The 16,048-nt window shown below is 33.5% G+C and overlaps 1 protein-coding gene across 3 annotated transcripts in view; it reads left to right on the top strand.

The window, feature by feature from the left end:
* The window catches only part of LRRC7 (leucine rich repeat containing 7), a 496,095-nt gene that overhangs the window by 279,551 nt on the left and 200,496 nt on the right, over positions 1 to 16,048 (top strand). For 2 of the 3 annotated variants that reach the window (XM_045547769.1, XM_045547768.1), the window contains exon 8: positions 8,666 to 10,225. The exons of the other annotated variant lie outside the window; for it this stretch is intronic. In XM_045547769.1, coding sequence (XP_045403725.1) covers positions 8,666 to 8,672 — 7 coding nt within the window. In that variant the 3' untranslated portion in view covers positions 8,673 to 10,225. Of the gene's footprint in view, positions 1 to 8,665; positions 10,226 to 16,048 lie in introns of those variants that run through there. 3 annotated transcript variants of the gene reach the window in all.

Genomic DNA, 16,048 nt, shown 5'->3' with positions numbered 1-16,048 from the left:
GAAGCTCATTTGGATGTTCCAAGCACTGTGACAGTCAGCACTTAGTAATTTAGTATTAATAAGTTTATTCCATGTTTGTAGATATTAAGAACATCAACTCTCCATAGCCCTGTGTTTGAAATATCAGAAGATAAGGTAACATGACAATTACATCATCAGACTACAAGATAATTTGCAAGATTTATACTACTGAATAAACACAGCTTAAAATAAATGGTAGTATCTTCCTCTAGTCTTCAGTAAGAAACTTTGTAACTTTGTAACTGAAGAAGAAAAGGTATGGTTGCAAGTTTTATGTCGCTGGATGCAAGGAATTTCTGACAGATGGAGGCAGTAACATATCGTGTGTTAGGGAAACTTGAATATTTAGACCAATAAATAAAGTATAATGCAGGCTAGGACTTACTACGGCAACTGAGACTATATGGCCACCATTGCTGTCCTAGGGAAGTTGACTGTTGACTGCTATTTCTAGGGAAGCAAGAGGAATATGAAGACACAAAGATAAGCTGGTCCTGGAAAACGTCTCAGCCTCTGTTTATAATCAGAAAGTTGTTTGTTGCCATTAGCCATTAAGGACAGAATGAGTATATACCAAAAGTATAAAAATAAGCTGAACTAATTAATTCAACTGAGAACATTCTAACAGAGGGGAACTATTTCTTCCCTACTTCGATGAGCCTAGAGGAAGCAATTTCCCTTGCCTAAAAGGGTAACTTATGCACCTATGCAGGTACTTCCATAATAGCTATGATCCTAGTAGAAGCTTCAGTTGACCATCTGCACAACATGCATCTAATATTCAGCAGCTATTCATTAGAAATGTACTATGTTTTAGGCATTAGGATACATGAAACCTAATTATCAGGAAAAAAAGCTAACGATAGCTGATAGAATGGAACCAAGATGAACTTTTAGGAGTGAACACTAATAGCCACTAGGTTCCTACAGTCAAGGAACTAACACTTTTAAAAGCATCAGAATAGTCAAACCACTGGAGACAGTTCCTTATATATAGATGACAAAGAGAGGCAGAGCCACTGAACAAAATACCAGTCACTTCAGAAGTGGCCTGGCAATCAGCCTGTGACAAGGATAACTTCAGAGTCAACAGCATTAATGAGTGAAGACAGAGCTCCTAGGTGGCACTGCCAAATGGAAAATAACATTTCATGGTAGATGGAAAGTTTGGAAAGGAATAACTGTGTCTAAAGGTACCTCATCTAACTTTCAATAGTGGGTCAATTTGCATTTGGCAAGATGGCAAGATGTCACATTCTTAAATCGTTAAAGAATGAAACCCAAGATAAATTCAACAGGATGGTTTTGCCTTAGTCTATTATTATTTCTAACACTCAAATGTTAGAAGAGCCCAGGAGGGTGACTCTTGCAATGACAAAGATTTGGTGTGTTTGTTTATTTTTCCATCACTAGGTCTGAAAAAAGGAAAAAGAAAATAGAAAGTGAAATCATCTCCCTACTTTCTCTCCACTAGAGCTAAAGGTTCTTTATGGATGCTGTGGTTTTCAAAGAAGAAAGGTTTGCTGTGCCAGAGATGGGAAAGCTGTAGGGTCTGCAAGTAGAGTATAAGAATGGAGAGAAAGTGGAAAAGCAGCAATGTGTGACACTCAGCAGCAGGCTTAAGGATGGAACGGTGTATCATTTTACCCTCCCAAAGTCAACTTAGAAAATTTTTAGAGATTAAGAACTGATGGCATCCAGACTTTCCAGGCATAGACCTTTAGATTCCAAGGGTATTTATTGTTTTCTATTTATAAAACTTTTTACTATAATCCTGCCTTAAGAGGATATATATTAAGGAAGGTATCAGAACATTCTTAAACGTAAAAATCATAACAATAACCGTACCTCATAGTGGTATTATTCAAAGCAAAGTTTCTTTTCAATTAGCTTCAAAATTAATTTGTTAGCACTGAATATCAATTCTACATTAGTGTTCCTTTGGTAATTATTGCTTACTTGCAAGGCTCCATTAAGTTTCATGTTTGAAATGATGAATGTGTAGCTCTATTGATTACTGCTTATGATTTCATGAGTTATTCTTAGAATAATAATGTTTTTAGCAATGTATTTATTGTTTTTCTAACATTCATTAATCAACTAAGTTTGAAAAGTTTATATATAGTAAGCTCACAGAAGGAGTAATATGTCACATTTTTTCCAGACTCTTTGGGATACTGGTATAAATAAACTAGTTTAGGCAAAGGCTTTATTACAAAGAACTTTACAAAATTATCATACATCTCCATACCAAAGAAATTTATAAATATAAAACAATATTTTTTATTTTGGTTCTGATTATGATTTTATTATAAGATTGTTATTCTTTAGTCTTCTTTCTCTTTTAATATTCTTCCTACCTTGAACCTACAGTGAAGATGTTGCCAACATAGATATTTAGACACTTTATCAGTTTGTAGTTTTTATAGCTTATTCTTCCAAGTTTCCAATCTGGGGATGGAATCAGACACACGGACACATAAGTAACAATAACAATATAGTTCTCTGAGAAGCACTGATATAAACTGGAAAAGCCAGGATGATTCCCTCAGAGGGTTAAGAGCAGGATTGAATAACATAATATATGTATAAAACACGTAGGACAGAGCCATGCCAACAGGTCAGAACTTGGTTTTGAAGGATCCTGTGATCCACTAAAGAACATTAAGCTAAGGAGTCACATGATCATGTTTGCATTTTTCCAAAGTAACTGACAATTATGAAGCAAATCTGAGGAAAGTGAAACTGAGGAGTCTGTAGACAGAAAGATGTATTCTATATACCATTTCAATAGCCTAGAAATCATGAGAACCAATTTAAATCAATGGCAACAGATCGGAGAGGAAAGACACAAGGTATACTTAGAAGATAGAGTCAAAATACTTTAGTAAAAGATTGAATTTGAATTGGGGAAGGTTGAAGGAAAAGGGAAGTCAAGGGTGACCCAGTGGCCACTATTTGGGAGACGTGGTGCTTGGAGCTTGGGTGAATGATTGTGCTATTAACAGATACAGAAGGTTTGGGGGAAATGGGAGGGTGGGACAGGTGCTGGATAGAAATAATGAGTTTAGTTTTGAACTGGTTAAGCTTTAAGAGATGCCCTAGTGAAGAGGGCCAAGAGATATACAGATCCAGATGCCAGCGAGAGGTCTGGGATTAGAGGTGTGGGAATCAATCATATCATAGAGTTCATTATTAAGTCCAGGCAATCAACTACATCATCTGAATTTCTGGTTATGGAAGAATGATTAGATTTATTGAAATAAGCCAACTTGGTGCAATATATTATGAAGCCATTAAAATTATTTTTTAATAATGGGAAAATGCTCAAAAAATAATATCAGATCCAATAAAAACAGAATGCAAAATTGCTTGTACAAGAAAATCTCAATTGTGTAAATAACATGGGCCTTAAAAAGCTGGAAGGAAAAGCATGAAAGAGTTATAATGGTCATATCAGGGTTAAAAGTTTATGGTAATTTTTCCTTCCCTTTCTTTGTATCTATATTACACAAGTTTTCTATGTACATTACTTAAAAATCGGTTTAGGGTAAGGATGGCTTCCTGGAAAGATAATGATTAAGATGAATGTAAAGAAATGGAAATCAGCCAGGTGAATAGGACAGTAGTAGCAGGGGTACAAAGGTGAGGAAGGTAGTGTGTACAGGGAGCTGTGAGCAGTTAAGGTGTGATGGCGGAGAGTGGTCAGAGAGGAAGCTGAATAGGAAGGTGTGGTAGCACTATGAGGGCTTGTTACAATAAGATTATATTCCATGTACTCTGGGCAACTCTTGAAGAAATATGCATACAGGAATGTATTCATTTGCTAGGGCTGCCATAACAAAGTACAACAGGCTGGTTGCCATAACAAAGTGCCATAACAAAGCAATCTATTTTCTTACAATTCTGGAGGCCAGAAGTCCAAGATCAAGGTGTCAGCAGGGCCAGTTTGTTATGAGGCCTCTTTCTTTGGCTTGTAGATAGCCACCTTCTCCCTGTGTCTTCACATGGTCTTCCCTCTATGTATCTATATCCCAACCTCTGCTTTTTATAAGGATATTAGTCATATTGGATTAGGGCACACCCTAGTGACCTCATTTTAACTTAGTTACTTCTTTAAAAACCTGATCATCAAATACAGTCACATTCTGGGGTACTGGGAATTCAGACATCAACATATGAATTTGGTGGGGGGGATAGGGACATAATTCAGCGCATAACAGAGAACAGTGTGGTTAAATTTCCTTTGGTAATCATGTGAAGTATGGATTTGAAGAAGAAGAGATAGATGAACAGGTTATTGTAATAATTCAGACAAAAATCACATTACTCTGTAGAATAATGTTAACAGAGATGGAGAGAAGGACAAATTACTGAAATGTTTAGGAAATAAAATTAACACAGGCTTAAGGTTACTTGGATTTTAGAAATGAGTGGACGAAGTCTAATGTAGGTCTCCAGATTTCTAATTTGAATGACTCAGTAGATGGTGACAGCATCAATGAAGGTAAAAAAAAATACAAAGTAAGGAGCTGGTTTAGAGAGAAAATGATGGATTCAATTTGGGGAGATTCAATTAGAGTTACCTAGAATACATTTAGATATAGGAATCTGAAGCTCAAAGATAGATAATTGTACTAGAAGTCAAGTTTTGGACTTCATTATTTGAAATGATGGGAGCAGATCCTCATATACTGAGCAATAAGCACAATGGACTTAAAAGGGAAAACCAACATTTATGGGACAGGCAGAGAACAAGCCCACGAAGAAGACAATAAATTGTGAGGGAAAGCAGTAAAGTCATTTTTCATAGAGTCCAAAGGAGTAGAGAGCTTTGATGAAAGGAATAATGAATAGTGAAAGAGAGCAAAGAGATCCCAAAGATAAACACTGAGAAATGTTAGTTGGATTTGGAATTAGAAGGATTTTGGGACACTAATACCTAGCAACAATTCCTTGAGCTTTTGTGTGCTAGACACTGGGTAAAGCATGTCGTGTACATTATATTTCATTTTGAGCTTCATTAAAGTAGACTAAGGAAAGTGACATTATATGCATTTTACAGATCAAGAAGATCATGGCTCAAGAAAGTCAAATACCTTACCTAAGGTCAGCCAGAGAGCAGGAGATGTGAGAGTCATTCCTAGGTTTCTTCCTAGGCCACCAAAGCAGGTGTGATAAGTGGAGGGGCTCAAACTCCAGACGGTAGTGGGCTGATGACTGAATGGTTGGTGAGGAAGTAAAGTAGACTGCCCTTTTTAGAAGAGGAGAAAGGAGGACAGAGACCAACTGATCTTACTCCCCATTATTTAGTATATTTCCTACACACAGTAGATGCTCAATAAATTTTTAGCTCGATTAATAAGAAATAAATGTTGGCTTTTGCCAGCTATCACATATATGTTAGGGGTCGAAGAGGAGGTAGCAGAGTGCACACTGCCTAAGAGTAAGAAGCCAGCAGAAAAGAGAATGCTGAATGAGAAAGGAAAACTTAGGAAACCAGGTCCTTCCTAGAAGAGGTTGGTTGAACCTGATATCAAGTGCACAAGTTAAGAATTTGACCTCAATAGATGAAGAAACATTTTCTTTGAGGCTGAATAAAAAAGAGTGAGGTATAGAAAAAAATGTATAAGAATACATGGCAAGTTGCTTCTCTCAACAATCCCCTCAATATTAAGTTCCCACGTGAAAAAATATCTATCTTTCGTAAGTTATTTGCTGTAAAGTTTTAATAAGTTTATTCATGCAATTTCTGATACCTAGAATTCCTTTTTTTCTTTGCATAGAAAATTCTTTTGGGAAAATAATCAGAGGACAGGTTATCTCTTAGGATTATGTCCTGAATTCTCCAAACAAATTCTATCACTCCCTCCCTTTTACACCCTGACACACTCTCTCCTTGTTCTGTAAAGACTTGGAGGCCATAGATAAACACATTTGCATTTACTTATTAAGCTCCTTTGAAATACTTAAGCATATCAACAAAATATTTCAAAATTTTATAAGTTATATTTTAGATCAAAGGCATTTCAAAAGTTGTTTTAGCTTGAACACAACTTCATGTACTTAGTTCAACTTTTTATACAGAAAAAAATTACATGATTTAAATTGTCTTACTGGTTAGCTAAGATTACTCCAGCAGATGACTCCATTTTTTAATAAAAACGTATTCTTAATTCATTGACTTTTAATAATCTCATACTGCAAATGATGTGAAGATTGGGAAAATTTATACAATGTATTTAAAGAATAAATGTTGCTTGCCATTATAAAGATGTATGTATTGATCACCTTGATGTTTAAAGAAAATGATTTGTACTTGTGCCCTGTCTTCAAAGCCAAATTATATGCTGTAATACCTTAAGCTTTCAGCTGATGTTAAATTTTGGCTGGTTCAATAGTGGATGAGAGCATTGACTACTATATTACTGTTCTGTTAGACAATTACAATTCTTGAATAATCTATATGCCCTATGAGAATGTCATATGATAAAGCAGACAGATCTGAGACAAAGCACTAAGATTTACATTGTTTTCAGTTTGGCAGGATACAATTGCATAGTTCAAAATTATCCCAGAAAATTACACAAAATGCACAATTATATTCAACTTGAGCATGAATTTGAGCTCTGTAGCACTATCCATGTGTAATTTATAAAATACAGTCAGATATTTAAAATATAAAAATATATAATAATATTCTTTGTAATATTTTGCCCATGCTGTTGCTTTTCTTATATCAACAAAATAAGAATGTGAACTTAATAAACATACATTGAGAGAGTTAAGATAATCATGTGAAATTGCTATTTCAATTTGTAAACACATTTCTAATTGACTAATATTGCATCCAAAAATGAATAAATAAAGCCAAACTTCTAGCAAAATCTATGAGACAAAATATCTTCACAAAGAATCTGTTTATGTATTGCCTGCCAATTAAACGTGAAGATGGGTAATTTTTGTTTAAATAGTCTATGTATTTTTCCAGTGTACCTATTGTATACACAAAATTGTTTAACTTTTAGAGCATTTGCCAAGTTCTTCTAATGTAATTAATAATCATATGGATTTGAGGACTATAGTCCTTGCCTTTTATTGTAAAAATGCTTTAAAATTAATGTGCACTAATCTCAGTTGTATGTAAAAATATTGTAATGAAATATTATATTTTCATTTTTTAATTGAAAATATAAAATTATCTTTAGATGGAGCAAAGAGAAATTTCTGATGCAACTAGGGAAGGTATTCAATCATCATTTAATATTATGTATATCCATAATTACATTTATCTGAGAAACCATAAGTCACTTTGTGTTTTGCTATTTAAGCGCATACAATTTTTAAATTATTATGTTAGTAAAATTGTAGCATTTCATTAATTTGAATAAAATATAATACATAAAAATTGTAAATAAAATATGTATGAGTCTTTAATTGAAATATGTGATTGGTAGTTTTCTAGAAAAAGTGGAGAGAAAATTAAAGTAGAGTAATAGCATGATTAATTGATTCAGGGTGGCTCCTACTGAAAAATTATGTTCAATAAGAATCTGTCATGACTTGTGATCATTTGTCACTCTCCAGTATATCAAATATAATGGATTCAGGTGCACAAGCTGTAAAAGTGACTGTTATAAAAATGCCAATTTTTTAAAGAAGAAAGATGGTTACTTAACTGATTTAATTCCAAAGAGCGACAGTATATTAATTTGGATTACTGCTGTGTTTCTAGAGATGATAAATATTTTCATAAATGATTTTGTTCTCATATATACATTTATCATTTTGCATTCAAGCTAATGATTGTTTTAAAAACTTTTTTTCATGATACAAATTACACATATTTTTATTAAAACATAGAGATGCCTGGCAAAAGTTGCAGTTTAAATAATTAATAGAAAAGAAATGGGAAGAATGATTCTTTGTTTACAAACCCAAAACATTCTTTCAATTGAAATTCTTTTAATGTAATGAAATGTATTCTTCTACAATATGTCCACTTACATATACATTTCTCACTGGTGTCTGTTAGTGATGTTTTCTCATATGATAGCTTTTTTCAAATGCTATAAAGATAAAACTCAATTATTTTACCTATGATGAAAGCTGCTACACCTAAGAAGAAAATTTCATAAACTAGAAGTTCATAAATTTTGTCATTTTCATAGAGAGAAAGGGACATTGAAACTCATGGTAAAATATCAATGGGTCCATTTCAATGCTGCCTTTAACAGTATGTATCAATAGCACTTGTTATTGTAGAGAGTTAATTTAAATGAGTAGAAATAACCTTGGAAGTGATAATTTTAGCAAATTATCTACATAAAAATGGCTTATCACTTGATGATCATCATATGAAAGTTTTGCTTGCTCCTTTCAGGAGGTATGCATGTTTTTTCTCATGTGGTTCAATTCCACTCTGAGTTTAATTTTCTGTTTGTATTTTATCTGACATTTTTCCTAATCCTAGAACTGTGCCTCTTTACAAAAATCTTGTTTAAAATCTATTACTATGGAATTACATTAAAACAAGTAAACTTTCTACCTCCCTGTACTGTAAACCAATTGGTAATTATTTTAGTCACCTTCTGCATTAGGAGTTCCATCTTTTGGGCATTGAAATTGATTTTTCTCATCTTAGCATCTGAAGATCCAGAGTGTGCCCCTTGCCCAATCGCCTGAGACTATACAGTGACACCTACAACAGAGGATGTGGAGGCAGCAGCTTTTCGGGCACCAGAAATGGCAGCATCAGGAGCATCAGCACGAATAGACTTTGTAGAGGTAGTTCTCCCAAACTATATTACGAAACCAAACATTTTTGGTGTGCTACCTGCTGATGGGGGCTGCCTTCTCACTGCCTAGTGTATACAAAATGTTTGGTCTTTGTTAAAGTTTAACAATGACATTTCTGATTTATCTAAACAGAACTGATTTTTTTACAAGCGTTTTCAGTTGCCATAACTTTCAATGAACATGAAATTTTTATCAGTCTCAGAAAAACACTAAAACCCATATTTTTATCAAATTGATTTTACTATTTGTATGTAAAGCTGCTGTTGCATAAAATTTTTGTATAATTATTTTTAAATAGAGCAAAATAAGCCATCATTTAAAAGTCATCTTAATGCAGTAAAGAGGAGAATTTCTCTAGTTGGTTAAATTCTTCAGAGACTGTATTCAGTTGCCCAGTTGTTGTGTCATATTCCCTGATGATGTTCCATTGTGAACTTATTTTTCAGAGTTCCCAGATGGCCCAAGTCAAAATATGAAATGCTGGTGATTGATTGATTTTATGTTTCCTTTCATTTTATGTAATTTAATGTGAAACAGTGATTTTGTAGTTCTAAAATACACTTGTTAATTAACCATATTGGCTTTATTTGTACAGTTCAATGGTTTATAACACTTCAATTTGCATGTAAAATGAGTCTCTGTAATGATGCTTTTACTAAATAAATAACAATTGGCATAATGGGTGCATTTACTTTTAACATTTTATAAATACAATTTACAAGTATTATATATTTCATATGAAAATGTAACTTGAAATTCAACATACAGAGGTCATCATCTTGCTGATGCCTAATACAGGACAGCATATTCATTCCTCACCCCATCTTAACTCCCTTTGGGAACAAGAGAAAACACAAAAAATATATAATAGATTTGTTGGAACTATTGCTTAATTTAATTCAATTTAAAGGTCTTTTTATGAAACATATATGAGCAGGATACATTGAGCTTAATGGCTTTTCCTATATTTTTTTTTTTGCTTATATTTTATTTTACTATCAAGGAAGTAACAAACCCTGACATTTTTTGCAAAACCTATGCTATGGAGCCTAACTGTTCTTTTTTGAATATTTTTATTCTGTTTTATTCATTTTAATTATGTGAAATATATAAAATATGAAATTTTGTTCTAGAATGCATAGACCTTTGTATAAAACACATACACAACTCAAAGTGGGTGTTGATTTTTAGTTAAAATTATGTAAGTGCTGATTTTCCATGAGTTCTTATAAAGATCTAAATGTAAAAATTTATAAATCTACTTAATTATGTTTGTACAGCATTGTTTTTAGCTGTGTGCACCATATGTTAATTGACTTCTATCATTTTCACATATTTTGCATATGTCTCTCAGAAACTGTATAATGAAAAGTATACTGCTATTATAAAAACACAAAATGTAAATCTTTGATACTGTTTTAGAATACATTGTTCTTAGAGTAGTTTTATAATGGGTTCTTCTGAATTCTCAATGCTCTTCAAATACCACCAGTCTACTTAGCTTTCTAAAATTTATTTTAGAGATTATTTAAAACATTCTGCAGGAAAATAGCTTTAAAGATTAAAGAAACATTGCTGTTTTGCCTCTATGATGTTCCAAGTAGAAAACTGGACCTTCCATTATTAAAGCTTAAAAATCTTAGGTAGCTGCAATAAAAGTCTACAGCAATATGCAGACTGTGGGATAATTACTTTGTTAGCATGACCTTACTGCAGTAAGCCATGTTGCCTTTCTGGTCTTGATAATTTTGATAATGTATAACAATTAAAAATTTGTATCTGTAGGATAAAGGAAGCTTTTCTCAATGAAAAGAAATCGAGAAGTAACTTGAATAACTGTTGTCAAAGCTGAAGTTGTTTAAAACTGAAAAATTGCTCAATATCACTAATTATCAAGGAAATGCAAATTAAAACCACAGTGAGATACCATTTTATCCCTGCCAGAATTACCATGATTAAAAAGTCAAAAAACAATAGATGCTGGCACAGATATGGCATTGATGGGAATGTAAATTAGTACAACTTCTATGGAAAACAGTATGTAGATTCCCTGAAGAACTAAAAGATGTACCATTCAACTCAGCAATTCCACTAGTAATCTACCCAAAGGAAAAGAAGTCATTTTATAAAAAAGATGCTTGCACCTATATGTTTGTCACAGCACAATTCACGATTGCAAAGATATGGAACCAACCTAAGTGCCCACCAACTGATGAGTGTATAAAGGAAATGTGGTGTATATACACCATGGAATACTACTCATCCATAAAAAGAATGAAATAATGTCTTTTGCAGCAACTTGGATGGAACCAGTGGCCAGTATTCTAAGTGAAGTAACCTAGGAACAAAAAGACAAATACTGCGTGTTCTCACTTATCGGTGAGCTAAGCAATGGGTATGCAGGGTCATGCAGAGTGACTTAATGGGCATTGGAGACTCAGAAGGGGGAGGGTGGATGAAAAATTTCCTACTGGGGACAATGTGCACTGTTCAGGTGACAGGTATTTTAAAAGCCTAGACTTCTCTGCTATGCAATTCATCCATGTAACAAAAAACCACTTGTAACCTCTAAATCTATTTAAATAAAAATAAATAAATAATAAATAATATAACTGCATCAGCAGAAGTGATTATACAAGTAAAAAGTTAAGCTAAATACCATCAAATATAATGCTTGATTTATTTTTTGCCCACTGTCCATGTTATGTGTCCCTGTCTGTGCTTCAACAAGTGCAAATGATCATAATTCATTCATAGTGTTTGTGTCACTCTAATCTTTTATTCTAAGAGGAATCACCCATAACAATTTAACAAAATATTAAATGTGTTTATAATGTAAAGTTACATATTTTTTCAGCCAGCCTCTAGATATATTTTTAAAAAACTAGATATAATGGTAAGAAGATGAAGCGTTTCTATGCATTTATTGTTATTGAAATAATTTTTATTGAACTCTCTTTTAGAAATATCTTCTCCTGATTATATATTCATGAGCAGTGGGATATGCATATGAAACCAGAATTTGGCTAAATATATTCAATAAAGAAAAACAAACAAAAAACTACCCCTTAGGAAGAAGGCAGTACATGTGCTTATCCATTCTCCAAGATACCAACTACAACAGGGACCTTTCCTCCTTCATACAACTAGACTAACTCTGAGGAACCCGGGCACAATGTAAACAGCATAGTGAATTTCCTTTCATCACCTATTGACATCTCATGAAGGGAGGCCAGTTTTTATGGCTCTTAGGAGTGCCTCAGAGAATAAAATACATATTTTCTTATATCTCTTAGAGGTTACAGGTTTCTGGAACTTTATTAAAAATTTTATACATATATTCTCCCATTCATATTTTCATTCATAGCAGATTTTACCAATTAAGGTTTCTGCTATTTTGTGTTTTCTTTTGAATCAAATCAACCTTTTTTTGGAGCAAAACAGGAAGATCTAAATTTTTTTCACCAAAATATATGATTATTCTATCAATTTCTAGTCAAAAAGAAAATTTGAAGAAGCCATGTTGGGTGTAGTCAGTTTTATTTTATATCACTGTTTCTGCCACTAGCAATCAATACAAATTGTATAAAGATGATAGTTTATATTTATTCATTGGCATAAAAAGAAAATACTATTAGCAGGGCAAAAATATAGCATTTGGATATTCAGTAGAGTAAAAATAACAGGTTCAGAACAAAAGGTTAGAAAGCTTTGAGAATGTGGAAACTACATTATTGCTTAAATTCTCACTGAGGTAAAAATCTTGTATCAAACCAGTAATTCTTACAACTTCACCCCCAGACCTGATATAATACATACTTGCTTTGATTTCAGCTTTATTTTACATATGGATTTAACATCTGAAATCCAAACTCTTAATCCTCTCTTTGCTTGGGTAAATTTTGGAGGAAATACAAATCTTTAATTCAATCCAGTTCAATAAACATTTGCTGAGGGCTGACTGTGTGTCAAGCACAAGTGTTAACACTGGGGACACCAGGTAGAAAGAGCCCCTGCTGTTGGGCAGCTTGTAGCCTGGTAAGGAGTAGAGACAAGTAAAGCGTTACATTCAGTGCAGCATGGTACATAGGATTCTAGATATATGATGAAATAGATACGCCCAGGAACAGTACAGAGAAATAGTCCTATCTGTGAAGTTCGGGTAGGAATTTATAAAGGAGATGAAGCCTGAACAGTCTCAAACAATAAATAGGAATTTAAAAGTGGACAGAAGGATAGTGTTGCTCACAGAGGAAACATATCATGAGGGACAAAATGTGGTCAACAGTGAGCCTGAGGAAGGAGTAACCATGAGGTAGACAGAGGAGAAATACTGAAAGGGGTCATATGCCATGGTTAGACTTCATTTAGTGAATAGTAAGATTTAATGAAAGGGATTTAAGCAGAGGAATGACAAGTTAGATTTGTGAGTGATCAGATAAAATTTAAGTAAAAATTCACATTCTTCCCATTAAGGACGTAAAGAAGAAAAGCCATGCCAACAATTCTTTTTGTTAACAGTTTTATTGAGGAGTGAGTTATATAACATAAAATTCACTCATTTTAAGTGTAAAAGTCAATATTTTTTAGTAAACTTCTAGAGTAGTGCAGTTATCACCACAATCCAGTTTGGGCCATTTCATTCCCCCCAATCCCTTTTGCTCATTAACAGTCATTCCCCATTTTGATCTCCTTACCTACCCTGGCCCCAAGCAACCACTAATCTGTTTTCTGTCTCTATGAAATTGCCTTTTCTGCACATTTCATGTAAATGGAATTATACAACATGCAGTCTTTTGTATCTGCCTTCTTTCACAGCATAGTGTTTTTGAGGTTTCTGCCAGATTGCTATTAGACAAACAGAACAGAAGTGTTTCACTCCCAGAAAGTCTATGAACATTGGGAAAACAAGGACATATGATACGGCTATGGTGTGAGCCTGCCCAAGAAATGAAGGACATAAGGGATTGAGGGACCCAGATAGTGAGGAGAGGATGGCTGGGAAAGGGAGTCAGTTAGAGTAGAAGAATCAGAAGTGCATAATTATGTGAAAGTAGAAGAAAACATGTGAAGATATTTTAATAAAATTTGCTGAAGACTAAATATTTGAACTGCATTCCCCCTTAGTTGTTTGAGGGTCTGCTTCCTTGAGATCTTTGAAGGCAGAACTATGTCTTATTCATCATTTTCTCTCCAGTGGCTAGAAAAGTTCTTTGCCCAAATTTAAATTTGTTGAATGAGTAGAGGAGATACAAAAATCAGAGGAAATATAATTTTCTGCTAAGTGTTTAAGTATTATTACACATGATAAAAAAACAACACAATTAAAATGTCCAAAGTCATTCCCTGTATCTATTCATAAATTGTGAAACTGTTCCAAAAATCATTCTCATCAAAACTCCCGTTGAAACCAATACATTTATGTGCTATTAATCTCAATCATACTATTAGAACATTGTTGAATTTGAAACTGTTAAAATCATTCAACTACTATGTGTATAGGTTTCACTTCCATTTGAATTATTGTGACACCAATAGCTCAGGAAGGAAAAGCTAAAATAAACAAATGAGACATCAAACTAAAAAGCACAGTAAAGAAAACAATCAGCAAAATTAAAAAGCAATCTACAGATTGGGAGAAAATATTTGCAAACCATATGTCCAATAAGGGATTCATATCCAAAATATGTAAGGAACTCACAAAACTCAGTAGCAAAAAAACAAGAACAATTAAAAAAAACATATAACCCAATTTTAAAAATGGGCAAAGGACCTAAACAGCCATGTTTCCAAAGAAAATATATGAATGAGCAACAGATATAGGAAAAGGTGCTCAACATCACTAATCATCAGGAAAATGCAAATCAAAGCCTAGAGAGATCACCTCATATCAGTTAGGATGGCTATTATCAAAAAGACAAGAGATAAGTGTTCGTGAGTGTGTAGGGAAAATATAAATTGTGGGAATGTAAATTGGTACAACCATTATGAAAAACAGTATAGAAGTTCCTTAAAAAAATTAAAAATAATACCACCATATGATCCAGCAGTTCCTATTCTGGATATATATACACAAAGGAAATAAAAGCAAGACCTTGAAGAGATATTTGCACATCCATGTTCATTGCAGAATTATTCATAATTGCCAAGATAAGGAAACAACCTAAGTGTCCATCAACTGATGAATGGATAAAGAAATTGCAGTATATACATATATTATATATACACACCCATATATAAACAGTATATAATATTATTTAGCCTTAAAAAGGAGATCCTGCCATTTGTAACAACATGGATGAGCCTATAGGACATTTTGTCAAGTAAAATAAGCCAGATGCAAAAAAAAAATACTGCATGATCTCACTTATATGTATAATGTAAAAAAGTCAAATACATAGAAGCGGAGTATAGAGCAGTGGTTATCAATAACTGAGGGATGGGAGAAATGTAGAGATGTGGGTCAAAGTGTACAAACTTGTAAGATGAATAAGTTCTGGAAACTGAATGTATAGCATGGTGGCTATATTCAGTAATAAAGTATTGCATACTTGAATTATGCTAAGAGAGTAGATCTTAAGTACAGCTATACCTCAGAGATATTGCGAGTTCAGTTCCAGACCACCGCAATAAAGTGAAAATCACAATAAAGCTAGTCACATGGATTTTCTTCATTTCCCAGTGCACGTAAAAGTTATTTTTACAATATAGTAGTCTATTAAGTGTGCAACTGCATTATGTCTTTAAAAACAATGTACATATCTTAATTAAGAAATACTTTATTGCTAAAAAAAATGCTAATGATCATCTGATGCTTCAGCAAGTCAATCTTTTTGCTGGTGGAGGGTCTTGCCTCGATGTTGATGGCTGCTGACTGATCAGGTCGTGGCTAATGAAGGTTGGGAAGGCTGTGGCAACTTCTTAAAATAAGACAGCAATGAAATTTACTGCATTTATTGACTCTTCCTTTCATGAAAAATCTCTCTATAGCATGGGATGCTGTTTGATAGCATTTTACCCACAGTGGAACTTCTTTTATAATTGGAGTCAATCCTCTTAAACTCTGCTGCTGCTTTATCAACTAAGTTTATGTAATTTTGGAAATCCTTTGTTGTCATTTCAACAATATTCACAGCATCTTCGCCAGGAGTAACTTCCATATTAGGGAAGCATTTCTGCCAAACTCCAGTCTATCTTCACTGCTCCTTCTTCGCTGTGGGAGGCCCAG

This window comes from Lemur catta, chromosome 3, assembly GCF_020740605.2.
Source record: "Lemur catta isolate mLemCat1 chromosome 3, mLemCat1.pri, whole genome shotgun sequence".
NCBI lineage: Eukaryota > Metazoa > Chordata > Mammalia > Primates > Lemuridae > Lemur > Lemur catta.
The sequence above is the reverse complement of the archived record's forward strand: the minus strand, read 5'-3'. Positions and strand labels throughout refer to the sequence as shown.